At 50.8% G+C, this 25614-nt stretch overlaps 2 protein-coding genes and 1 long non-coding RNA gene across 5 annotated transcripts in view; 1 reads left to right on the top strand and 2 right to left on the bottom strand.

Annotated features, from left to right (window-relative positions):
* Positions 1-541, bottom strand: part of LOC107498345 — a 175442-nt gene extending 174901 nt beyond the window's left edge. The window contains exon 1 of the long non-coding RNA XR_001594042.2: positions 390-541. This is a non-coding gene — a long non-coding RNA (uncharacterized LOC107498345). The remainder of the gene's footprint in view (positions 1-389) is intronic.
* Positions 542-1563: 1022 nt separating this feature from the next.
* ARX (aristaless related homeobox) lies at positions 1564-13960 on the top strand. Its single transcript, XM_036227204.1, has 5 exons — positions 1564-2001; positions 3741-4620; positions 7191-7236; positions 9940-10268; positions 12488-13960. The coding sequence occupies exons 1-5, from the start codon at positions 1806-1808 to the stop codon at positions 12726-12728; spliced, it is 1692 nt and encodes a 563-aa protein (XP_036083097.1). The 5' UTR covers positions 1564-1805; the 3' UTR covers positions 12729-13960.
* Positions 13961-20008: 6048 nt separating this feature from the next.
* Positions 20009-25614, bottom strand: part of POLA1 (DNA polymerase alpha 1, catalytic subunit) — a 275388-nt gene continuing 269782 nt past the window's right edge. For all 3 annotated transcript variants that reach the window (XM_016121342.2, XM_036227193.1, XM_036227192.1), the window contains one exon: positions 20009-21263. In XM_016121342.2, coding sequence (XP_015976828.1) covers positions 21118-21263 — 146 coding nt within the window. In that variant the 3' untranslated portion in view covers positions 20009-21117. The remainder of the gene's footprint in view (positions 21264-25614) is intronic.

The raw sequence follows: 25614 nt of genomic DNA, 5'->3' as shown, positions 1-25614 counted from the left end.
AGAGAGACACAGAGCAGGACAGAGAGAGACATCCTTTCCCGCTTGCCTTCAATAGTAGAATATCAGCATTAGTATTAACATTATTAGTGTGCCTATTCCCAACCCTTCATCCCACTCAAGTTGTCTTGAATGCTCCTGCCAAGCCAGCCCGCTCTGTCTGCCACCCACCCACCAGCATCCAAGAGTTATGCAGATGTTTATGGCTGAAAAAAAAAATCCCCAGTTATGCATCCCTGTATTTTAAAATACCGACTGTAAGTGATTCAAGTATAATCCTTTGTAAAATGCTTTTCTCTTTGACACATTGAAGGGGTTGAGAGGGGAAAACCCGGCGTGGATTCCCCCTTGCCAGCGCAGCTCCCACCCACCACCGTCGCCCCCCACCCTACCAGCGTCGGTGATCTTGGCTGTCCCTTGGGCCGTGCACCCAGGCGAGGAGGGCATCCTCCCGGGCTGGGCCCAACTTCAGTTCAAGCTGGGTCTTGGTTCTCAGCGCTGGACGCTCAGGAAGCTGCTTGGGAAGAAACGCGCTCTCCCTCAGGCTCACTCTCTCACCTATGGGAACCAGGCCATGAGAATTCTGAATTTTAGGCGCTTAGATTTGGTTGAAGCGAACCTAGGTCCCTCCTACCCTGGAGCGCTCCTCCCGCCTCCCGCCGGGCATGTTCCGCTCCCAGCACGCGATTTGAGTGTCCAGCCTCTGGGCGTTAGCCTAACTGAGGCGAACTTGTTGAGGGCGAAGAGAGAAGCGAGTTCAGGGAGAAGGGGGAGACTTCCAAACCTGTCCCCAGCTGCCCCTCCTCGCAGCCGACACTTGCCTGTTCCTTTCCGTCCTGTAGTTTAAGGCCGCGCGCCTATGGCACAGATTTGTCTTTAAAGGGACTTTTTCTCAGTGACAAAGGAGATGACAGAGGTTCGGGGACCCTACTAACAAGAGAGCGACCGCCGGGCTCAGGGTGAAGACCGACAGCTAGCTCAAGGCATTGGGCCACAAGAGAAAACTGAACGTCCTAATGGGAGATGTTTTCTTGCGGCTGTCACCCTGGCACCTCGGAGGCCCGTCCAGCCTAAAGAGGACAGCGACTACATGACACTGAGGTCAAAGCGCTGTCCTGGGAGCGCAATACTGGCTGCCAGGTCCATCTGAACGCGAGCCTCAAGGTCTCACCTCCAGGGAGCGAGGAGCTCCAGTGAGTGGAAGGGGCACAAGTCTCCCAAATGGTACCCACAGGCCTGACATCCAAGTAAGTTAGAGCTTCGGCCAGCGCTAAAGGGTTAAAGGAGGAGCTGCAGGAGCAGGATGGAAAGCTTAGACAGTTGTTGATTATAAAAAAAGAAAAGAAAAAGAAAAAGAAAATTGGCTCGTGGTGGTGCCCACTGCCTGCACCCCTCCCCGCACGGGCCTTTCCGGAATCCAGTCCAGGCTTTGCGCTGAGCCTACGGCCCGGCCCAGCCCGGCCTCTGGCGAGAGCCAATCACAGGGCGCCTCTCAGCACGTGGAGGAGAGAGACTCCAGAGCTCCGCGCCCGCTGCTCACTACACTTGTTACTGCTTGTCCTGAGCGCGGAGAGGGCGAGCTCTGGCCGCGGGCAGGGCGGGAGCCGGCAGCCAGCAACCTTGGAAGGCAGAGAGGCACAGAGATCGAAATAATATCCATTATAACCAGCCATCTAACTAAGCCCCCCCACCACACACACACACACACACACACACACACACACACACACACACACCCATCCATTTCACCCGCCAGGAAAGGCAGCCAGCTGCTCGCTCTCCGTGCCCAGGGAAAAAGCCCTATAGCCATGAGCAATCAGTATCAGGAGGAGGGCTGCTCGGAGAGGCCCGAGTGCAAAAGTAAATCTCCAACTTTGCTCTCCTCCTACTGCATCGACAGCATCCTGGGCCGGAGAAGCCCTTGCAAAATGCGGCTGCTAGGAGCTGCGCAAAGCTTGCCCACCCCGCTGGCCAGCCGCGCCGACCAGGAAAAGGCCTTGCAAGGTAAGGCTGCGCCTGCCAGACACCTGCAAAGGGTTCTGGGCACTAATTTGGATGTTAGATGATCCAGGGCCAGGGGCCTGGGGTTGTCAAGCTGGAGACAGAAGAAAGAGAGGGAACTCTGAGGCCTGGTGCCTCAAAGAGCGCTGAACACCTCGCTCGGGGCTGTCTCTCCCTCCCTCCCTGCTTCCAGGAAAAGCAGAGGCCAAGCTTCGCATCAGGGACCCTTAGGTTCTTGCTGTTGGTGTTTGGGTCATTTAAATGCCCCCTTTGGTGGCCTTGGGGGCGTTCTGAAGAGGGGCGACAGATCAGAAACAGCAGGTGCTGGTAGACCCTTGTAACAACTTGGTGAAGATAAGGACCCCAAAGGCTGTGAGTGGGGGTGTCCAGGCAGAGTAAGCCTTGGCCTTCCCTCTTTGGAAGATTTCTTTAAACGCGGTGTTTTGCTTTTTTTTTTTTTTTTTAAAGAAATTGTAGATTACTTGTATCCTTTTAAATGCAACCTTTACCAAAACAAACAAACAAACAAACAAACAAAAACCATCTTCCTCTGATTCCCCAAATGCTGCTTATTGTATTTGAAATGTATGAAATGTGCGGCTTCTGGGTGCTGTTTTTTCTCTGCTGTTTTATTTTTTAAAATAGAGTCAAGATGTTTAAAAGGTTTTATTTTTTCCTGAAATTCAAAATTCCAGAACAACTGTTGTTTTGCCCGAACCTGCTATGTTAAGTTTCTCCTCGAGCTGGCTGCAGAGGTGTCGCAACTAAAGAATTGTTGATTTCTTTTAAAATCCGAAAACCAGCGGTCCAGCCGCAGAGCCAATTGGAAGACAAGAGCGGACGGCTGAGACGGGGCCATTTAAAATAAAACAGACTTTTTCCTTTTCTTTTTTTAGCCTGCAGTGGCACCTGTGCCAGGCGCTTCCTCGAAGGGAAGGAGCGGCCTGAGCCTGTTGCACCCCCCTCCGCCCCTACTCAGGCCCTTCAGAGCCCATTTTCGCCAGGAGATTTTTCATTTTCTTTCTGGGCCAGGAGCCCCCGCCCTCTCAGGCTACTGGCTGTTGGGGTGCGACCCAAGCTCAGGACCAGCGGGCCGCTCCCCCAACCCCCGGGGGTCGCCCTTCTCGCTAGCCTGGGCCAGCATGGCAGAAACGCAGACAGAGGTCGTGCGCGAAGTTTTCAGGGGGCTGGTCATTTTTTTAGAAAAAGTTGTTGAATGTTTTTTAGATTCTCCCCTGCCCTGAAATGGGAAGGGGAAAAACGTGGGAGAGAGGGCAAGGGGAAAGAATCAGAAAGAAATAAAGGAAGGAAGGAAGGGAGGGTGTGGGGAAAGCGCGCAAAAAGAGGAAGGAAGGAATAGTGAGGGGAAAGTGGAGGAAAGAAAGCGACCGGGAGAGAAAGAGAAAACGCGAAAGAAAAATGAAAGGATGGAATTAAAAGAGATAAAGATGGAAGAAAAGAAATAAAGAGAAGAGCAGGAGAGGGAAAGGAGAGAAGGGAGGGATGGAGAGAAGGAGAAAACGAGGAAGACAAGACAAAGGGGATGGGAGAGAAAGATGTAAAGGACAAGAAAAAGCTAGAAAAGTGCGGAAGGAGCAGAAGAGGCAGAAGTCTGGTGTCGCGCGGGGGCCGTGCGCGGCGGGGCCCAGGCGCCGAGAGGGCAGTGGCAAGCCGGCCCAGGAGGCGGCTCTGCCCAAGGCGCCTGGCTGGCCGGAGCGCTGACCGTTCTCCCTTGCCCGCAGGCTCCCCCAAGGGCAGCAGCGCCCAGTTCGAGACTGAGCTGCACCTGCCGCCAAAGCTGCGGCGCCTGTACGGCCCGGGCGGGGGCCGCCTCCTCCAGGGCGCTGCGGCGGCAGCGGCAGCGGCGGCGGCGGCGGCGGCGGCGGCCACGGCCACGGCGGGTCCGCGGGGGGAGGCCCCTCCGCCGCCGCCGCCAACCGCGCGGCCCGGTGAGCGGCCAGACGGCGCGGGGGCCGCTGTGGCCGCCGCGGCTGCCGCGGCGGCCGCCTGGGACACACTGAAGATCAGCCAGGCGCCGCAGGTGAGCATCAGCCGAAGCAAGTCGTACCGCGAGAACGGGGCGCCCTTCGTGCCGCCGCCTCCCGCGCTGGACGAGCTGGGCGGCCCGGGGGGCGCCGCGCACCCGGACGAGCGTCTCGGCGCGGCCGGCGGCCCCGGCGGTGCCCCAGCTGCCGGTGGCGGCACGGGCGCTGAGGAGGACGAGGAGGAGCTGCTGGAGGACGAAGAGGAGGAGGACGAGGAAGAGGAGCTGCTGGAGGACGACGAGGAGGAGCTGCTGGAGGACGACGCCCGCGCGCTGCTCAAGGAGCCCCGGCGCTGCGCCGTGGCTGCCACCGGCGCGGTGGCCGCCGCCGCCGCCGCCGCCGCCGCCGTGGCCTCCGAGGGCGGGGAGCTGTCGCCCAAGGAGGAGCTGCTGCTGCACCCAGAGGACGCTGAGGGCAAGGATGGCGAGGACAGCGTGTGCCTGTCTGCGGGCAGCGACTCAGAGGAGGGGTTGCTGAAGCGCAAACAGCGGCGCTACCGCACCACGTTCACCAGCTACCAGCTGGAGGAACTGGAGCGGGCCTTCCAGAAGACGCACTACCCAGACGTCTTCACCAGGTACGCGCGCGGGGTGGACCGGCGGCAGCGGCTGGAGGTCGCAAGCAGGCCCCGGAGAGGGAAGGCGGGCGGGCTGGGGCCCGGGGCTCGGGGAAGAGACGTGGCTCCTGGACTCTACCCAGAGGTGCCCTCCCAGCGCGCCTACCTCTCTGCTCACCACAAACCATCCACTTCGTCTCCCCTACCCCTACTCCGGCCTTCAAGTTTAGACTGAGATGATTTCTTTCCTTCCCAAGGTCTCTCAAGTTTCCTTTTTTCAAAGAACAAGTTTGACAGGGAAAAAGAAACGGTCTCTCCACAGGGCGCGCGATTGCCACCCTGTAGACGCGCGCACCCCGGCGCATACCCGCAGGGCTCCGGGCGCCGCGGTCCAGGCCAGGTTCGCGGCGAGGCGCAGGAAGCGCTGCCCGCCCTCGCGGCCGCGGCTAAGCAGGGGCTATTTTGGGCCGCTGTGTGGGGTGCTCGCCACCCCCGCCTGATGCCCCAGGAGCCTGGCGGGTATCAGTTAACGCTATGTGAAGGGAAGCCGGAGCCCGTGCCTGCGGAGAAGGCCTTTAAAAAGAACCAAGTTCTGCCGTTTGAGGACTCCTGAAATAATCTAAGGAAGTCAGAACTGGGCAGTATTTGGTATCTGTACACCTGAAGGCACCAGCCAGAATCTTCCCCTCTCCTCGCTATTAAACCCAGTGTTCGTTTAATGCACACGGGTTTACAGGAGTGGGCAATGATTGCTTGGAGCCTGGCAGCACGTACACGTAACAGCTGATGGAATGTTTTTTGGGGGGAGTGGGTGGCCAACCCGGATATTCCGCATGGTTACGCTCCATTTCGACCTCACTCGAAGTTATTGTTTTTGTTTTTGCTGGGGGGGGGGGAAGAATGTGCCTGTGAGATGACTGGGCCCTTGGGCCCCATTTATTCATTCGACCTGGGCCACCATCCTGGCTGGGGGGCCTTCCTCTCCCACCCAAGGCCAAGGTCTTGGCTCAGGCGCTGGAGCCAGAGTTAGGACAAACTGCTCCCAGTGGGGAGGGAGAAGGGATGGGTGTCCGCCTGGCGCGGGGGTTTGTCAAGCTTCGCAGGAGACGTGTGCAGCTTTTCAATGTGCATTTTAGAAGCAGAAAGCTGCCTGTCCCTTTGAATGGAAGGAGAAATCGCTGGTTAGGGCTCAGGAGGCCCAAGCCAACTCTAACGTGCAGTTGCTCTGGCAATTAAGTGCCAAACTCCTAACCAGAAAAAGGAAAAAAGTGAGTTGGCTGCAGGGCAAAGGCACTAAACTTGGTCATCCCTTAAGCTAGACTTGGTCCTCTCCTGTGTGATCCAGGCCCTTCACTGCCTTTAAAAAAGAAAAAAAGATTACAAATTAGTGTGTGCTGTCAAATAGCTAACTAGCCTACAGGCTCTCTGCTCTTATCACACATGTGTATTTCAAAGGAAGAAAATTATGTGTTGTCAGTTGGCATCGGGTCTGCTCTTTTTTAGCATCCCCAGGGGGAACCAAAATATGTGAAGAGGGGCAGCTTTTCTTCGCCCCATGCCAACCTCCTTTGGACCCAGGAGTTAGGTAGAACCCCTTGACTCCTACCCCGGAGCCAGCTTTCTGAAGCAGGGGGCAACGGAAAGCAGTTAGGGAACCGGTTTTCTCCCGGTCCTGAAGTTTCTGGTGTGGACTGGGGGACCTGCCAACAGTGCATACTCGGGTCCCAGGCTGGGGCAGTCCCAGCTCTTTCATATTAGCGAGCAGCGAGCCAATTATTCTCAGCGCTCTCATATTTTCGGTAAACAGGTCGTAAGCCGTTTTACAGCATCTTAATGGTTTCCTATTTGCCTTAATTGTCGCAGTAATAACTGCAATGACGGGGTAGGGTTTCAGTTAAATTGACTTCCCCTGAGATGGGCAGGGTTTGTAGTGGGCATTGGAGTCAGGAGGTGCGCAGAATTTTGTTTAATCGAAAAATTACCCCACTGAACTCTTAACAAGCTTAACATATCTCCAGAGGGTAATGGGGAGTATGACCTAAAGGGGGGAGGGAGGGAGGAACGCAGGGGAGAGGGAGCTGGAGGGAAAGGCGCTCACACACACAGACACACACAGAGAGAGAGAGAGAGAGAGAGAGAGAGAGAGATTTTTAAAGAAGGCAGAAAGAAACCAAAAGGGCAAAAACATTATTTTTAGTTGAGTGCTGAGTTCTCCTATTTACTATTAAGACAAAACAGGGTATAAGCACTGCGTGTGTTTCTTGTCTAACTCTGGCTTAAGAAAGAGTGAGAAAGAATCCGAGTGCCCAGTTTTATAGACATAGACTCAAGAAGCCATCCCTCTCACTCTTGAATATAATATGATACTATATAATATATAATGCTGTATACCTGGCAATGTGTTGCATTTTTATGCTTTCAAATAGTAGGCACTCCAATAGTGAAGGGATGGTAAAGCCCAAGTGTTTGGGGGTGAAGGCAGGCAGCCAGGGGAGACCCTAACAGAGAAGGCCTGCCAGCAAGGGGAAGGAGGCTGAGAGGGGGTGCTGGAGCCTGCAGTGACCTCCTGTCTGTGTGTTGCTTTCTTATAGGGAGGAACTGGCCATGAGACTGGACTTGACTGAGGCCCGAGTCCAGGTGAGCTGCACCACAGAGAGGGAGGAAGTGAGGAAAGCAGACTGGGGGGAGAGTGGGAGAGAGGTGGGTTGATGGATTGGGGGGCAATGGAGACCCCCTTTATTAAAAGAAGAGAAGCAGAATCAGAAAAATAAACTCAAACGTTCAGACACAGAAAGATATTAAAATATGAAGACCTAGGAGAGTGGAGGGGAAGATTTCTGGGTTTGGGAGCCTTAAAGACAGGATCCGGGATCAGAAGAGGGATTTCAGGGTCCCTGAGACTTAAGTTCAGGAGCACCCCCCTGCCCCAGCCCCTGTAGGAACCAATCCTCGGACTGACTTCTCCTGATTGAAATAATGGGATGGAGCATGGATTTGGTTGTTAGACAAATCCGCTCAGCTCCAAGCAGGTATTTGGCTGCGATTAAGTCTCCAATCGGGCTTCATAAAAGCCCACTTAGTGCTAGAACAAACAGGGCCATTTGAAGGCAAAATGCTGTTTGATTTCCCCTCCGCCCGCACAAGGAGCTGGCTAATGCTATTTGATTTCCCATTTTTTATAGCAATGAGCCCACATTGATCTAATAGGGAGTGAGTGCAATGCTATTAAAGGTGTTTGCAGCCCCATACCAGAGTGCATTTCCGAACCTAGGCCTCATAACCAAAGAGACGATCAACACTGGGCAGCCCCGATGGCCAACAGAAAACAGATGTCCCTGAGTTAGGAGCTGAGTGAATCACTTTACAGTCAAAATCAAGCGCTGATAAAGCACAATAAATTCCATATGGCTCATTTAATACACAACAGCTTTTTGCATTAGAGGGCTAATGATGAGGCCTGTCCCCTCCTTTCTGTTGACACATTTCTCCATTGTCAAACAGAGATGTGACAGCAACTCCGCATTTTCAGCTCAGGGGAACGAGTCGTGGGAAAGTTAAATAACTTTAAAAAAAAAAAAGGAGAACGCCCCCTCCCCTTCTCCTCTCTCTCTATTCACTGGAGAAGATGTAATTAAGTGAATATGAATTATTAGAGTCCTTTCGTTTACCTTTGGGGGGCCTCAGAGGTATTAATTCAATAATGAGGAATTGCAGGGGGACATCTTGATAATTGCAGTTGAGCCAGAGAGACGATCCGTCTGTAAAAAGGTTTGCACGTTCTTTAAGGGCATTCTGCCCGCACTGTTCCCCTCCCTTACTCCTTTCACTGACCTCCAGGAGTGGCGGATATTCTCGTCTAGACAGATTTGGATACACAAAAGCTGCCCACCCAGCCTGGTCCCATCTAGTCTTACTTTTTCAAGCCTCCGGATTTCCACACTAGAGTGTTTCTGCAATTCACAAATAGATTATTTGAAGGCTGTGGAATGTTATGGATGGCTCCCTTTACAGCAGAATTTTAAGTAATCAACTGACTTGGATTCTCCATTTTTCTTGCCCAGGGTGGCTGTCTAGAAGTCAAGCCAAGCTTAGATACTAGTGCTAGTAATGACAACCCCCAGTGTGTATATTTGAAAGACATGGATGTCTTTAAAACATTTTTAAAACATATTCCTCTGGGATCATTTACATTATATTTTAATATAACTCTGTATAGCCCTGGAGTTCATTCTTAATTTTTAGACTTGTGTGCAGCCATAAACCCAGACCTAAAAATATTAATGCCTTCAGGGGAGAAGGAGCATATCTTAGCCGTGGGTGTGATGAGCAGGTCACATAAAATAATTTCATGCTCCTGGGAGTTATTTTTAGACTATGGTAGCTGCCACATTTCAGGTAAAGGTCTCTACTAAAACTGCTTTCTATTAACAATTAGGAACATACCTTGTGCTGAAAACCTCCCTCAAGCCTAGAACTGTCTTATTTAAATAACTTCTTTAAACCACATCCCCAAAGAAATAAAGGACCTGTTAGCTCTGAAGATGTGGAAAGTTGACAGGTATCCTGCACTCTGATTTCTATTTATCCAGGTTACTGCTGCATACCTGGTGCTTGCAGTCAGTGTCTTCCTGGGCAGGACTGGGCCCGCCATGGAGCCCCTGCAGATAGCAGGCTGTGTGCTGGGTATTTTATTTCATGAAGAACAGACGCTTAAAATGTATGCTTGTTCAGGAATTGCAGTTGGCATTGCTTCCCTCCCTCCCAAACCCCAGAACCCAGCCTGGTGCTCTAGGTGTTTGATAAATGATTTTGGAAAGAATAAATGAACCGCCTCCCCATTCCCTTTTAAATACAGAGCAGGGATTTTGCCAGCTCTTGGGTGAACTAGCGAAGCAGGTGAAAGTAGCTGATATGCAGCAAAAAGCTGAATAGGAGTTTCCACCTGCCTTATTTTACTTCTTCCTCAGAAGAGACTTATGAGTACAGGTTTATTACCCCCATTTCACAGATTAGAAAACTGAGATTGAGAGGTTTAAGTGACCTGCCTAAAGACGCACAGCAAGCAAATGGCAGCGCAGACATTTAAACCTTGGTTTCTCCATCTCTAAATACTGCGAACCATTTTTCCTTAAACTTGATAAGAACTAGGCTACTTTGCTGCTGGCTTTAAGTTTGGTCCCGGAGGTGTCCTTGAACAACAGGAAGCCAGAGAGGGCCGAGGTGGGTGCAGGCCGCAGTGGAAAGGAGGGCGGGCCTGCAGTGCGGGGACGGGCGGGAGCGCGCTCTGAGCACCCGCGGGGCCAGGACCCGCGCCGACCCTGGGCTATCTGTGCCTTGCAGGTCTGGTTCCAGAACCGTCGGGCGAAGTGGCGCAAGCGGGAGAAGGCGGGCGCGCAGACCCATCCTCCGGGGCTGCCTTTCCCCGGGCCGCTGTCGGCCACCCACCCGCTCAGCCCCTACCTGGACGCCAGCCCCTTCCCCCCGCACCATCCCGCACTCGACTCGGCCTGGACGGCAGCTGCCGCCGCCGCTGCCGCTGCCTTCCCGAGCCTACCTCCGCCTCCCGGCTCGGCCAGCCTGCCTCCCAGCGGGGCGCCGCTGGGCCTGAGCACTTTCCTCGGAGCCGCCGTGTTCCGGCACCCAGCCTTCATCAGCCCTGCTTTCGGCAGGTAACACTCGGCTTCGGGGATGTTTGTCTGTCCGCCTGCCTGTCTGTTTCCCTCCTGAGCGCGCGCGTGCGTGTGTGCGTGCGAGCGTGTACACACACACACACACACACACACACACACACACACGGCCTGGGGGCAGGGAGGAGGCTGGAGACAGGCGAGAGCTACACACATCTTCTCTCTTTGGCCTAACCTCAGAGAGTTAGTCAAAGAAAATACTCTCTAATTTTGCCCCAAACAACGTGGATCTTGAAGGGAATGACTTAAAATTGAGCGGCAAAGGGGAGGGCAGTGGCAGTACAACAACCATGGCAGCTTTGAGTGTTCAGCGAAAACCGTAAAAGTACCATTTGAAGGTGGCAACAGCCTAAGCTGTAGGTAATATGTATGTAGAGGTGTACAGGTTTCCCCTACAGAGACAGAATGACTTTGCAAGTTCTGCAAAAATCCTTCCTCATGCCCCCAAACCCGGTAGTCAGACGAACACAGCCCTGGTCCTACAGGAACCCTGGAGCCAGGCACCCTCTGGGTGCAAAGAAGTCTCTCTTCTTTCCCAGACTTTATCTTCCTTGTCATTCAGGTGACCCGCTGCCAACCATAGCCCCATATGTGCAACTCCCGACCCCCGTGAGGCACAAGACAACGAAATAAAAGAAACAGTTCATCGTATGTTATAACTCCTTTTTTTTAAATGAACATCGAATGATGAAATAGAAAGTCTGTATAATCACACAGACAAAGAAACAAAGGAGGGATGTATTAAGTTGGAAAGTGCAGTGAAAATAAAACTGAATGCAGCTTCAATGATCTCTCTTTGGGAGAACAAAGAAATAATAGATTCATCCAACTGCGCAGCCACTTAAAAATCATCTTAGAGAAAATTTTCAAAAAGATTAAGTAAAATTAGTTTCTCGTAACAATCCAATAAAATAAACAGTGAGTGCATTGAAGTGTGGTGACTCAGTTTACCTAGTGGAAGTGTGGTGACTCAGTTTACCATGTTATGCCACCTTCGGGCCACACTTTGTTATTTCTTGCTGGGGGAAAAAAAAGTTAAGTCCTGTGTCCCTTGCCACCTACCCCCCCCCTTTCCCTTCTCACAACTAGTGACTTGTAAAAGCCCGCAAACCACAGCTGGGGGACCGGATTTCAAGCTTCACAGAGGCTGGAAGAGGGATGTGGTAGAGAGGCAGGAGGGGTGGAGAAGCGGGAGGCTCTCCTCGAGCCCCAGTGGGCTCATTTCTAATCGTGGAAACTCCGAGATGGCACGAAGGCTGGAAGCCAGAGCCCTGAGGAGAAGCGGCGGGGGCAGGGGCGATGATGCGGCTGGGAGCTCAGCTGTACCACCGAGGTGCTGCGCTAAGGGGGCTGAGGCGCCACTCTGAGCAATCCTGGTGCTGCCCGGAGGCGGTGGCACGGAGTGGAGTTCCAGGCTTGTGCGTCGCCATGCGCTGCGTGAGCGTGGGGATTGAGGGTCCGCGGTTCTCTGGGGAAGAGGCTGCAGGGGAGCAGGGAAGGTGGCGGGGAAAGGGTATCGCCGCGCCGGGACGCGGAGCCAGTGGCCGGTCAAAGCCTTCTGCGAAGCAGAAATCAACAGGCGGGCGCCCCCACTCCGACCTCATGCTCGTTGGCCGGGAACTGGCAGCTTAGCCAGGCGCGGGAGGGCGGCCGTGTTGGCGCGAAGGTCCGCAAATGAGGCCAGCTTTTCCAGGGCCAAAGGAGTACCAGCCTGAGGAGGCGCCTAGAAAACAAAGTCTGCAGCAAAGGTCTTGATGAGTTCTGATCCCGCCTCTCTCCCTTTTTCTTTTTCTCTTTGTCTCTCCTCTTTTTTTCCCCTGGAAAATAGTACTGCAGGCAATTGGAGCTCCAGGTCTGGGAATACACCCCCTTCCTAAGCGAAACCGCAATTGGTCCGTGGGGTTTTGGGCTCTGGGGCCTGCCTCCTGCCCAGGCTCTGGCCTCTCCAGGAATATCTGGCCCTTTGGTCTTTTCCCCGTCGATTCTTTGCTCTAGTAAAGCCCGTTCAGAGCGCCCAACCTCCTGCCTGCGCCCCCGCCTACGTCCCATCCCGCGGCCCACACTGGACCTGCAACTCTGCGCCACTGTGGCGACACCCCTCTGTGTCCCCCTGATCCCCTGGTGAGAGGCGGCGGGAAACGCTGCCCAAGATAACGGCTCAGCTCCCGAGGCCGTGACCGCGCTGTTTGCTCTCCCTGCAGGCTCTTTTCCACCATGGCCCCCCTGACCAGCGCGTCGACCGCGGCTGCGCTCCTGAGACAGCCCACGCCGGCCGTGGAGGGCGCGGTGGCGTCGGGCGCGCTGGCCGACCCGGCCACGGCAGCCGCAGACAGACGCGCCTCTAGCATAGCCGCGCTGAGGCTCAAGGCCAAGGAGCACGCCGCGCAGCTCACGCAGCTCAACATCCTGCCGGGCACCAGCACGGGCAAGGAGGTGTGCTAAAGGCTGCCCGGCACCCTCGCGCCCTGGGCGCGCCCCGAAAGGTCACCTCACTCAGCACCACTCAAGACCAAATGGAAACCGAGGACCAGCACACTCCCGAGACGGCACTGAGAGAGCGCAGCCGCTTTCGCAGCAGCCTGGACGCGGACAAGGCAGCCCTGGGCGCTACCGGACGTGGCACCTCCTCGGCTGGCTGTCCACCCATCCCTGTCCCTGTTCCCGCTCCCGCCCTAGCCCCTGCCACTGCCAACCTCGCTCCAACTCGTATGTCCACTCTCTCCCGTTCTTACTTTATTGAAAATTGGGGAGGTTTTCTCCCCGAGACGCCTGGTATCGAACTTAAAAAATTTTAAAGCCCAACCTCTCTTCCTCCTGACATCCCACTTAACTTTTTCTTTTTCTTTCTTTCTTTCTTTCTTTTTTTTTTTTAAATAGTATTTTGGCGCTCTAAGTTGATTTCCCCAGCGTGGGCTCCGGCGTGAAGCCAGGGCCAGAGAAGTGAATGCGAATCTGTAAGATAGCTAACAGTGCACTTAACGGAAAGGGGCGTCTTGTTCTTGTTCTCTTCTTTATCATACACCAACCAAGGTTTTTATATCAAACCAAAGGGAAATACTCTGCTAGAATATGGACTGTTGAAGTCACCAAACTGTGATTAATGATTCTGTACATACCATTGTTATTAAAAAAAAAAAAAAGAAGAACAGAGCTTTGTATATTTGAAATGTTATAACGCAATTGCACTCAGCGTGGTATGGTAAAGTTTGTCCTCCTGTAGATTCTTACTGTGTTGTAGATACGGTAGGGTTCCTAGACAAATATTTATGTACTCAAGCCCTTTATTTAACTTATTAACTGTAGAGGCTTCCGAAACCTTCAAGATAAAGGCAATGGTACAGTACTTTTGTGTAATGTGTAATTGTTATCACTTTTCCTTGCTACCTAGTGGAGAAGTGTCACGCTCAAAATAAAAAAAAAATTATATGTTTAACAAAAAGAAGTATGAATGCTCTATGCAGGCGCTGAGGGGACAGTAGAAGGGGGCCCCCCAGAGGCTGGGGGTGGGCTTGGGCGGCCCAGCACCTCCCAGGTTTATCAGCACGGGTGTTTTCCTGGCAGAGGCCCCTGGTTTGAAACCGATCCTCACAGGGATCCGGATTTCCCACAAAAGCTAATAAGGACGCTGCCGAGGTGCTTTCCACGCGCTCCTCGGCTCTCCCTGGTCGTGTCACAGTGGGAGTTGATGGAGGTCTGGGCCACGGATGTGGGGTGGGCTGGTGGGTGGGTGCATAGTAGGCGTTGTTGACGGCGGAGACAAATTTGAAGCGAGAGTCTTGGCTCGGAAGGCAAAGGAAGACGGTCGTGGAAAGTGCCACGTAGCAAGGAAGTGCGCAGTCCGAGATGACAGGTAATGGCGAGAAACCGAGGCACTGGCTTCCGAGGGGGCGGGCTCCACGGTACACTCGATGGGAGGAGGGAATGTGTGTGTGTGTGTGTGTGTGTGTGTGTGTGTGTGTGTGAGAGAGAGAGAGAGAGAGAGAGAGAGAGAGAGAGAGAGAAATCTCCGAACGGTGATGGAAAGGCAGCGAGGGGTATTCAAAGTGGCAGATCTTAACTCGACAAATGTCATTACATCACTTATCCAGGCATTGGGAAATGTATACATTTAAAATCTAAACAACTCAGGTTTCGAGAGGGGACCCCAACAGCTTTGCGATCTGTAACACCCTCGGCGCACCTTCCCCGCGACGGAACGGGAGGGAGCGTCTCCCTCCCCCGGGCCCTGGCTGCGCCCCACCGGGTGACCGCTCGGTGTAAGCCCGCCCGCGGGGGCCGGGTCTCGCCAACGCTCCCTGGGTGATGGGAAAGGGAAGAGAAGCTTAATTAGTTTCAATTTGCAGTAATTAGCGCGCCGGACCTTTGGGGAGAGGGGCAGGCACAGGGCGGGGGGTGCGGCGGCGGCGTGACAACCGCGCCTTTGGGAGCGGGAGCCCGCCGCCCTGCCAGGCCGCGGGCCATCGGTCGCCGCGGGGGGCGCAGGCGCATCTCTGGGCCGGGCTGTCGGGCTCCGCGCGCGCGCTCCCAGGCGGCGCCCTGGAGAAGGGGGGCCGGATCCCCTTGCGGCCCTGGGCGCCAGTGTGCGCTGCCCAGGGGCAGGTGCGGGGTCGAGCGGAGGTCAGCGGCCGCTCAGGGTGGGCGGCCCGCTCAGCAGCTGCCGCGCTCAAGCCCCGGCATCTTTGGCTCCCCCCTCCCCTGCCCCCAGCCCTGAAATCCAGAGCCCCCGCCCGCTGGAAACCGTGGGGAGCACGTCCTTGGGGGACACGGGCCGGGGCTGCTTCCCAGACCTGGGCCGTCGGGCCGTCCGGCCACCACCCTGCCCTGGCCCTGGACTCATTTGCAAGCAGAGGCCCGGCCTGGGGGGGCCTTTCCTCAGCCATTACGACCACACACCCCTTTCTGGGGTTTAGCAGGCGGGGCAGGAACTTTCTAGGACATACCCCCAAGATCTGAGTGTCTCAACACTCCAGACTTCACGGGGTCTCCTGAGGTGAAGGCCGCTTTCCTGGGGTGGGCTGGGCTACTCTGGAGTTTGGGGTGGAGAATGGGGAGAGCAGGAGGAACGTGAGGGAAAAGACTTTTTTTTTTTTAGTGGTCAATATCAATTTTCCATCGATTTTGGCTTTTTGTTTAGGTAGGGCTTTTTTTCCCTCCAGGCTGCCAGTTGGATGGTATATGAGAAACAGTACCATTCTTCCTGTTAATGAACTCTTTTTTAAGTCATTTTTTCTCATTTGACCCTTCCATGGAGCAGAAGCAAATTGCGTGAAATTACCTCCAAGGATTACATTTATTACTGGCCAATGAGAACCCCTCGCCTTGTTTTACAAACTCTTAATCCTATGTCATTCTGATGCCGCAAACAAGCCCGGTCCTGGGCCTCCTATTCTTTCAACTTTCCCCAGCTGGAGGGACCTCATTCTGCACTTAATATTCCCCATAAATATCACACGCTAAAGACCCCCTGACTTCCAGCAAGTCCACATTAAACATGTGACATGTCACGCATGACAAACTCTGAGTATCTTTTCAAAGCAGCATTAAAAGCAAAGAAACCAATTTTCTTCTCCTTCCAAACCTCCCCAAGTGCTGAATGATGGGGATTGGAAAGAGCCAGTGGAGCGTACTTAGGGGGATTTTATGAGATTTTCCAGAATGATTTAATCTTATTGTGAGCATTATTAATGAATGGCAACCCAATTTGGCCCCAATATCTGGGAACGCGGTCACAATGCTGGGAGCGGCTGACCCCACCCCCACCAACCTTAAGCAAACCTCTTCCACCAAGGAGGAGGAGGTGCAGAGCCCAGGGGAGTTCCAGAGAGCCTCATGAGAGGGGCATGGCTGTCCCCTGTCACACCCAGAGCAGAATGCTCCACCACCTGCTTTCCCAGGGCCACCCCCACAGCATCTTGGGGTGAGGGATCATCGGAGCCTGGTCTGGGCTGCTGTGGGAAGATGGAGGGGAAGGGGTAAATAAATTAGCTACATTTTCAGTCAGGCTAGCCAGATCCGGATGAGGCCCCTCAAAAAAAAAAAAAAAAAAAAGGCAGTTGGCATAGTATTATCAGAAGGCACCTCTAAGTGTTCTTCTGCCACCAACTACCCATGTCCTAGATGGTGGACAGACAGTAGCTAGGGTGAACATCTTGGGTTTGTGGTAAGGAAGATAGAAAATGGATGAATTAGGGGAGAGTGACTATTGAAGAAAGGTTTGGGATGACTGGGGACTTGAAACTCAGTCTTTAGCTAAAGTCACAGACACTGGTATTGGCCTTGGACAGTTTCCCATGTTTCTTCTCATCCCCTCCCCCAATTGGGGCAAACATTTATTATTGTTGTTTTTGATTTAATATCGAGACGAGACACCTGCAGTTCTCTTTTTCATATCGTTTTGAGTGTGGGGATCTTAGTAGAATGGAAAGGGGGGCTGAAGTTAGAGGAAAGAAAATTATACATAGGTTAGTTCAACTTGCTTTTAGAGGAAAAAATGTGTACGTGAGCAATGTGTGTATGTGTATACACAAAAGTGAGTGTGTCTGAATGAAGAGGGTCTTAAATGGGGCCTAAAATGGTATTTTGGAATACTGAGTTCCTCAGAGTAACTGCCTGTTTGTTACCTGACGGGAGAAAAAGCATTTCTCAAAAGAAAAAGTCGTGTTGTCCCTGGACGTTATTAACAGTCCAGTTTGAAGTATACATTTTTCCTTTAAAGAAAAAGAGCGATTGCCAGTTATACATTAAAAAATGTCATTCAGTCATTTTTATTCATTCTCCGGAAATCTTCGTAAAAGCCTGAATCATACTTCTAACAAGCAGCAATTTTGTTAATCCAGGGGGTTATTACTCTGGGCCCTTATTAGGTTCTACACCACTGCCAAGCAATCCTATAACCCTCTCAAAAGAAGTTTACCTCCCTGTTATAAAACCAGTAGTGGTATTTATACTGTGCAATAATTAGTGTATTACTTGAATCCACTAACACGTTCATTTTATCTCTGCACAAAACCTCTAGTCTGCTTATAGAAAGCTTGTGCCTCCTTTGGTGCTGGTAAAGTGGTGAAAGAGTGAATTGAAGGCTGGTTGCACTTTCTCCTTTTGCCTCGCCTTAATTCCCATCTCTTTTTGCTCTCATCCAATTAGCACAGTGTATTAAGCGGTTTATCATCTCATAGTCAGCTATTGAGAGAAACAAGGCGAGCACTTTGCAATAGAACCTGCGCTCCTTTGACACCCTCAGGTACTTACATATTCCACTGTGCTATGAATAATAGAGGAAGAATGGAGCGCTAATTCCCTCATCAAAGAATGCCTTGTCTGCTGCTTTGCTCAACAACACCATTCTGATCAAAAGAAAAGCAATAAAGCTTAGCATAACAAAACGAAACCTACTTATTAGCTTAGTGGTTAAATTAATGCAGAGCCGCTGCTATTCAAAACCAAGGTTTGAAAACAGCCTCCAACAACCTGATAATGCTGCCTTCGGGATGAAGGAATTTTAATCTGAAATTTGAGGCTGGCTCAGATGAGTTAATCTATTAAACTGCTATAAGGAAGCTCCACAGCAAACCGTTCAATTAAGAAATATTTAGGTGAGGGGAGAGAGAGAGAGAGAGAGGGAGAGAGAGCTTTAAGTTTAGGATGGGAACACTGAATTGAGGGGTCGGGGCATTCTGACAAGAGGGTCTGGGGCTTGGTATGTTTTTCATAAAAACCCTGACACAAGATAGAGAAATCTGGTTTTGGAGTTTCCTTATCATGTATCTCCTACTAAACTGATTTAAATGATAGGTTTGAAAAGGCATGTGGTGTGTACATGTGTGCTGGAGGTAAGAGGTGGTAATGGGGCCGGAGAAGGGGGTGGTAGTGAGGGCCTGTGAACTTTAATTAGTCCCCATATCTTGGGCAACAGTCCCGAGATTAACTCCATCAGTTTCCTGGACAAATTCAAATCTTACCAGGCATGCCCTTGGTAGGATTTTCAACTCCTGGCCTCCCCTGTCTCCTTTATATGGAGAGCTGAGGGTGAGCGTGTTGTGTCCAAGATAAATGTGCTCCGTGTTGTAGGCGGACCCTGCTTCCTAAATTCAACAGGCAAGATGCCCTTTTCAGAGACCGGGGAGGAGGGGGTGGGGCGGGGCGGGGCGGGGGGGGGGGGGGGCTCTGAGAAGATCAGAGTTCTTTAGGGTATCCTTTCCCAAGCGGCCTGGATAAAATTTTGCCTGGAGGTTTAGTGTGGCCCACAGCGTTTATATTTTTATATTTTTATTTTTAAAAGTCAGTTTCCAAGATTTAGAAATCAAGAAACTTCATGGAATAGCAGGATTCCTGGCTTTTCTTAAAAACTGGATCATTTGGCCACCCTGGGCTCTATCTCTCCAAGCATCACTGAGCAGCGGCTGCCACCTTTGGACAGGACGTGCCCACTCCGGTCCACCACTGTCCCTGCCACTCTCTCTAGTGTGGACCTGGCTTGTTCTATCCGTTCACTTTTAGCACTTGAGTTTAGGACCTATGCCAGGGAGCCTGTGGAGACAAAGAAGTGGGTGGCATTTCTGCACCCGTTCTCCCCCCACTGTGCTATCAACTAATGGAAATCAAGGAGTAGAAACTTTTCTCAGAGAAAAAGAGTGTCATGTTCCAGTCTTCCTAGAGAGATCCACTGGAATTCCTCATCAAAGTTGTGGTTTCAACTTTCTACAACATTCTGGAATCCTTAGGTGCCTCCCAGAAAAGCCTCTTAACTAATCTGGAGTTGCAGATCTGAATAAGAAAACATCGACTTCTGTCTGCATTCACTCTTTTCTAAGATTGTTCCAAGAAATGTCAGACTTTATACAGACTTGCTACTAACATGGTTCCTGCCCTCACAGTGATTACAATCTAGACACAGAGTCAAGAAACAGACCAGTGAGAAGTAACTGGAGTCTGTGGAGTTCCTTGATGACGACGTTCAACTTGTTTATCATAACCCCAGGTCCCAGAAATGAAACATGCCTTCTCTTCAGAAAGCAAGGCAGGGATGTGGGCTTTGGAAGTGCACATTAGAGAATCACCTCTATAAATTTATATGACAACAGCAATGGAAAACCACACTAATCCCTTAGCTCCCTTAAGCGACTTGGGTGCTCCAACTTTTGACAGGTTGCAGAGGCTGAGGTACCAAGGCATTAACTTAACTGACAGAGCCCTAAAACCAAAGTATTTCTACTTAGAACCTGAGTATAAGAGACAGCGGAGAAAGGAGGAAAGGCTGGGGGGCCATGCTGGGTGACCTTTCTCTTGTGGGGTGCTCTTCTCTCAGGAGCCATCACCTTTGCTTGCCCAAAAGAGATGCTACTGGGCTCTTGCTTAGTTCTCTTTGGCTTAGTTCTAAAGTATGAAAACATATTTTACCTCTTAAAGCAGTGGTTCCCAACCTTTTTGGCACCAGGGACTGGTGCTCCTATGAGAATCTAATGCCTGATGATCTGAGGCGGAGCTGAGGCGGGGATGCCAGTGCTGGGGAGCGGCTGCAAATGCAGATGAAGCTTTGCTTGCTGGCCCTGTTGTCCCGACTGGTACTGGTCCACGGCCCGGGGGTTAGAACCTTCAGACATACATCATGCTGAGCATCTCTGAGCTGAGTTCTAATCAAACTGAGATTTGGGAAGGGGATCCCTTATTCCTAGCTACCCTCTCTAGTCAACTCTTGGTATCTGATAAGAATTCATTGCAACTGGTTTCCCTTTAGAAAACTTTATTCTTAAGTAAAAAGAACACAACATATTTTTCTTTTACAAAAACACATGGGTAGTTAAAAAAAAATGTACCATAGCTGTAAAGGGGGAAATATATTTTGTTAGTATAATCTTACCAATAATGTAAGAAAAGAAAGACTGCTATATTGAAATATGTTTAGCTTCCAGCAAACAGTGCACCATTCTAGAAAAATGAGAAAAAATAGGCCAGGGCCAACTAACCATCCCTCCCCCAATTTTTCTGAATACAACACAGTGGTCCTCACCCCAACCTCTACAGATTTTTAATGAAATGTTAGAGAATGTCGAATTATTTTAAATGTGCTTTCCTATTGCATAAACTTTTATCTGAATTTTCTACTTAGGGGGGGGGGGGAAAGGAATGTGAGTGTAAAACACCTACCCAGTGTGCATGTGCATGTGTGTGCTGGACTTTGGAGCAATTCCATAAACAAGTAAGTTCTGTTTAATCTATTTAGTGAGTGCAAGGTTTCTAAATCTCCCCCCTCGGCTACCTATATAAAAGACAAGGCTGAAAAGGACAGCCACTCCTGGAGCCAGTGGCTGGGAAACACTTGGGTTCAGCTGGGTTTAATTGGCGTGTGAAAAGGCAAAATGTTAGTGCTCCTAGCAGGCTCCATGAACCTCTCTTTCTGGGGGCACCTCTGCTGAAGGCCCTGGGGCAAAGCCTGGGGTCACTTGCATTCCAGCCACTGTCAATTAATTTCTCTTACCTCACCGACCCCTCCCCTAGAAATCCGGTCCTGACTCTGAAGCAGCTAGCTAGCTCTTCAGGTGCTTTGCAAAGGGCTTCAGGGTCGTGTTTCAATAGTAGGATGTCTACTGTCATAGGAAGGCTGCTTTCATTTTTCTCTAATGCCTGAGAGATTAAATCTTTTTGCGGTCTGTTTAATAATGCCCCTCCCAAGCCACGTCCACACAAATGCGAGATGCAGTCCCAAAGGAAAAGTGATGCCGCCGGAGAACACAGTTAGTTAGGGCCACAGTGGAAGTGCCAGGAAGCTGCTTAGATTCTTCATTCAACCCACCCCCCCCAACCCCGCCACGCCTCAGCCACTTCTGGGGTGCCCTCATAACTTCACAGCACAATCTGCGAAGAGTTTGCTGAGGTTCACTTCGGTGTAGCCACTTTGGGACAAGAACTGATCTGCTGTATTCTTGAGAATTTTGTAGTCCTCACGAACTTTAGGTGTAATAACAGGCTTCCTCAATTTATCTAAAAAGAAATAAAAATAAAAGGATTACAAGTCTCAGAGGGAGATTTTTTCTTTATTATTTCTTTACCTTTCAATCACAGTTGGCATTCAACATTATATTAGGTTCAGGTGTACAACACAGTGACTAGACATTTATCTAACCCATGAAACACTCAGCCCAACTAGTCCGGGACTCCCCTTGACACCACACAGTTATTACAATATTATTGACTCTATTCCCTATGCTGTACTCTGCATCCAGAGGGAGCTTCTTTAAAGACCATTCCATATTCCTCACACAACAGAGAAGGCTGCGTGGATTCTGCTTGCAGCTCCATGGCTCAGGTGTCCTCACGGTCCTGTCACTGGTCTACCTCTGAGGCCAGTCTCATGCAGGGGAGGCCAAGACCCCAAGATTCCACTGTGGAGGCCATTCTTCCTTTCCCCCCTCCTGCCACTTCTCAGGACCTAGCTGACTCAGCGTACCAGGGGACAGGGCCACCCTCTATTGATGTGAACTGCAGGTGTGCGCCCATGTGCAGCAGGCAAGGTGAACGCCACTCGCAGATGCCACTTTTGCAGCGCTGTCAAGCATACACACACAATTGCATGCAAAAAAGTATGGATGTGGCAGGAAATACTTTGTCTCAAAAGAAGCCTGGGCCTCACAAGTGCCACCATCCCCAGGTCAGCTGGGCTTAGTCGGCTTCTTCTAGTCCCTCTGCTACGCAAACCCCCCTCTGCTGACAGAGGCAAGGGGTAGGCTGTCTGGAGAGCACCTGCCCATTGGCAAGATTGCTTTTTTCTTCCCTGTCCACACTGTGTACCTGCGAACTTCAGGTATTCAGCCGCTCCTCCTCCTCTGCTTCCAGCTCCTTCCACCTACCCATCCCTGGCCTTCCACTTTGGAGAAGGGCACTACCGGCCTGGGGATGACCCTTCCTGTCCCCTCCCCAGAGGCTGCTACCTCTACACACGGTCCCTTTAAAGGAGCAGCAGGGCCACGACACTCAGGTCTGATCTTTTGAGGACAAGGGTAATCCCTGGGGGAGCCAACCCTGCCCGGGATGATTAAGATGACAGAGTTTTTGTTCAAAGCTGTATAGGAACGCTGCGAGGTGTTTGGGGAGGTCCATTTTTTTTAACCCCCGTTTTCTAACTGAGGAAACTGGGAGGTCAAGTCACTTGCCTCTGGTCACACAGCCGGTAATCCAGGGTGTGGAAATGCACTCCTGGGTAGCAGAGCCCCGAGCCCACACTGGGAGGAGAGGCTCACTTCTGCACCTGGTGCCACTGCTCCCAGATAGAGATGGGCAGGCCCCCGGAGGCCTGCCTGGGGGGAGCGAGGCTGCCCAGCACCCAGAATAGGAATCAGAAAGCAGGAGAAGGAAATGCAGAAGGGAGTGCATGTCAATCACAAAAAGAGAAACCCCAACTGAAACAACAGAGCAGCACTGAAGTCTACAAAACACCCGGAAAACGAAAACTCGCTCTCAAGATTTTTGTTCCTTAGCTACACATTCCCATTTGTTCTCCACAACCTTTGCTAAATTACATCAACTGCCTTTCAAATAACAACAACAAAAAGTTTTGTAGAGAGGATTGAAATGCCCAAAGGGGGTGGAAAAAGCGACTGGAGAAGCAGGGGGGCGGGGCGCATGTTAAACGACCATAGAAAGACACTTTGAAAGTTCTAATTATCGGAGTCTGGGAATACACAACAATGGCCCCGAGAGCAGGGCGGCTACTCCCGGCAGGCCAGAGCCTCGGCCGGCACCCCGTGCATGTGAATGACACAAATGCATGTGCTGACGGGGAGAGGGCATTGAAAGAGCGGCGGTAATACTGAGCAGCGGAGGAAGAGAGAGGCCACAGCTCCTGATGTGTTTACCTCCTCTGCTGATGGGATATTGACTTTTCCCACCAGGTTGGTTAGAAAGGGGACTATTTACGCTGCCACACAGCAGAGTTAGAATGACAACCAGCGTCACTTGGTGCTCTCCTTCGTAGAAGACAACTGTGACCATCAGTGTATGCCACAGCCAGTCGATATGGCCAAGGCACCATTCCATGCCAGTTCAAGACGCAGATAAAAGCTCCCACTTGCTTCGTCAATGAGAATTTAATCGATAACGTATGTCAGGTCTTCTAGGAAACAGAACTGCACCAGCTGCTGTGGGCCACGCCGGGGCTGGAAGCTGAGGGGGAAAGGGCTCGCTCTTTCTTCATGGTTTTCTCTCCCCCACTTTAGGCCCGTAGGCCACCCACTGTCAGGCTTCTAATTGAAACCGTTACCCTGTTTTCTTTAATGCTACACCCACTACTTTAGAACTCAAGGGACAATACCGGTGTTAAATGGCAGAAACCAGGTAACGTGGCCAGTAAAACTGCATTCCTTCTCCCTGCTCTGGTTTTGGCTGTGGGTAGAGTTCATGGCCACAGGCGCTGCAGGTCAGGTGCCCGAGGACAGCTGTTAAAAGATTCCAGGCGGCAGCTAGGCAAGAGGCCCAGAAGATCTGCAGCCAGCCCAGCCGGGTCCCAGGAGATGCCCTGGGGCTTGCTGTGGCTGTCGCTGTCTCAAAAGCCAGCACAAAAAAATCCAAACTTCGTCGACATAGGGAAGAAAATGCTCTTCCAACACACAAGTACATCAGCAAAATATACTCTAATGGACTGTGCAGTATCACCGAAAGTCACTCACTATACCAGCAACATGAATGTACTTGACCTGGGAATCGCATTTGAGGAACATGTATCTGCAGCTTATTTACTTTGGTCCTTTCTACATGCTGATTCCTTAGGGATATATATTAATTACCAAAAATATCCTGTTGCCAACCCTATGAAAACAATGAAAAACGAGTACGCCTGGATATTAATTATTAACACAACATTTTATCAGATAATAAAATGAACTAAAAAAGTTGGTTTCTGCTTATCACAATCTAAAACCTGAAAACATGCAAGTTTCAGTATTTTCTATATGGGACGAACTAGACCATCACCTATAGGATGAACTTGTCTTAAATATTTTATTTAAACGTCAACTGATCAAACGAAATGTTAGAACTATCTGAAAAAAAAAAAAAAACAAAACAAAAAGCGGAGTATTGTCTCACTCAAGGAAACCATCTCTGCTTCTGATATTTTATGTCCGCGTCAGTAAAAAAAAAAAAAAAAAAAAAAAAAAATTCTTTTCAGCTTTACTCTTTGTAAAGCCCTTTTTGGACTTAAAAGCAGCACGCTGAACTCGAAACCACGAGGCAAAGATATTTTAACATCGCCTACTGGTTATTTTATTTTAATTAAGGCAGGCTTAGGCACACAAGCAGCAGCCGTCTCTGTTCTGAATGTCTGTTTCATTTATTTCCATGCAAAGGTATCAAACAACAGTCAGTTATAATTGATTCTGTCAGGTGTTATACAGTCACTCATAATTGTCTCTGTGTAGAGGTGTGTCAATTTACTATATCTGAATTAAATATTCTGTCAATTATGAAATCAGGTAATAATTTCAGTCAGTTTTTTAATTGCATGGCTTCCCACCATACAGTTCTCTCAGCTTTCCCACCTTTTCTAATCCGTAGCCTCCCTCCCTCAATGCAACACGAGCTTCTCCTAAGGGGTGGAATGCAGGAAGCTTTAGGAATTTTGAAAGAAAACCTCTTTAGGATTTCAAAACCATTCAACCTCTGGAGAGCTGTTATAGCCTCTGCTCAGGCTGTCTTTCTCCTGAGTAACAATCAATAACTGAGTCTGGGCTATGCACCGTATCTGAAACATCTCAAGTGACATCCAGGTTTCAAAGACAACCACATTTAGGGCCCCAAATCAAATGACAAGTAGACAGACATTTCTCCACCGATATCAGAAATAAAACCCATCATCTTCCATTCGATTCTTATTTAGAAAAAATTCACAAGGCACAGTGCCAGGCACACACAGCATATGATGCCTTTATCAACTAACTAAAGCCTGAAGGACAATTCTCGCCTGTCAAATCACATCTAGGATGCTAAAATATTTCTAAGGGCTGAAGAGTCTCTCTGTTTGTCCACTATCCAGTTCCATTTCTACTTATAATTATCTTCGGTTTTCTTTTTCTCTTCTTTTTTTTTTTTGTTGATACCAAAATACAGCCTTCAAACAGAATAAAATATCCATGGTTTTAGCTCAAGGGCTCTACTAGGCTGATCTGACAAGTATTTAGAAGTGTGATTATAATTCTCTTCACTACTAGTCTGGTTCATGTTCAATAAACACAGGCTTGCTGCAGCCTGGTGGGGGTGAACAGTGACCCTTCGCACTCCCAGCGAATGGAGGTGCCGCAGGGTCCTACCACCAGAAGGGCTGGTCAGTGGAAGTTTGGGA

The sequence above is a fragment of the Rousettus aegyptiacus genome, unplaced genomic scaffold (genome assembly GCF_014176215.1).
Source record: "Rousettus aegyptiacus isolate mRouAeg1 unplaced genomic scaffold, mRouAeg1.p scaffold_m13_p_9, whole genome shotgun sequence".
NCBI lineage: Eukaryota > Metazoa > Chordata > Mammalia > Chiroptera > Pteropodidae > Rousettus > Rousettus aegyptiacus.
This window is presented reverse-complemented; position numbering and strand designations above follow the sequence as displayed.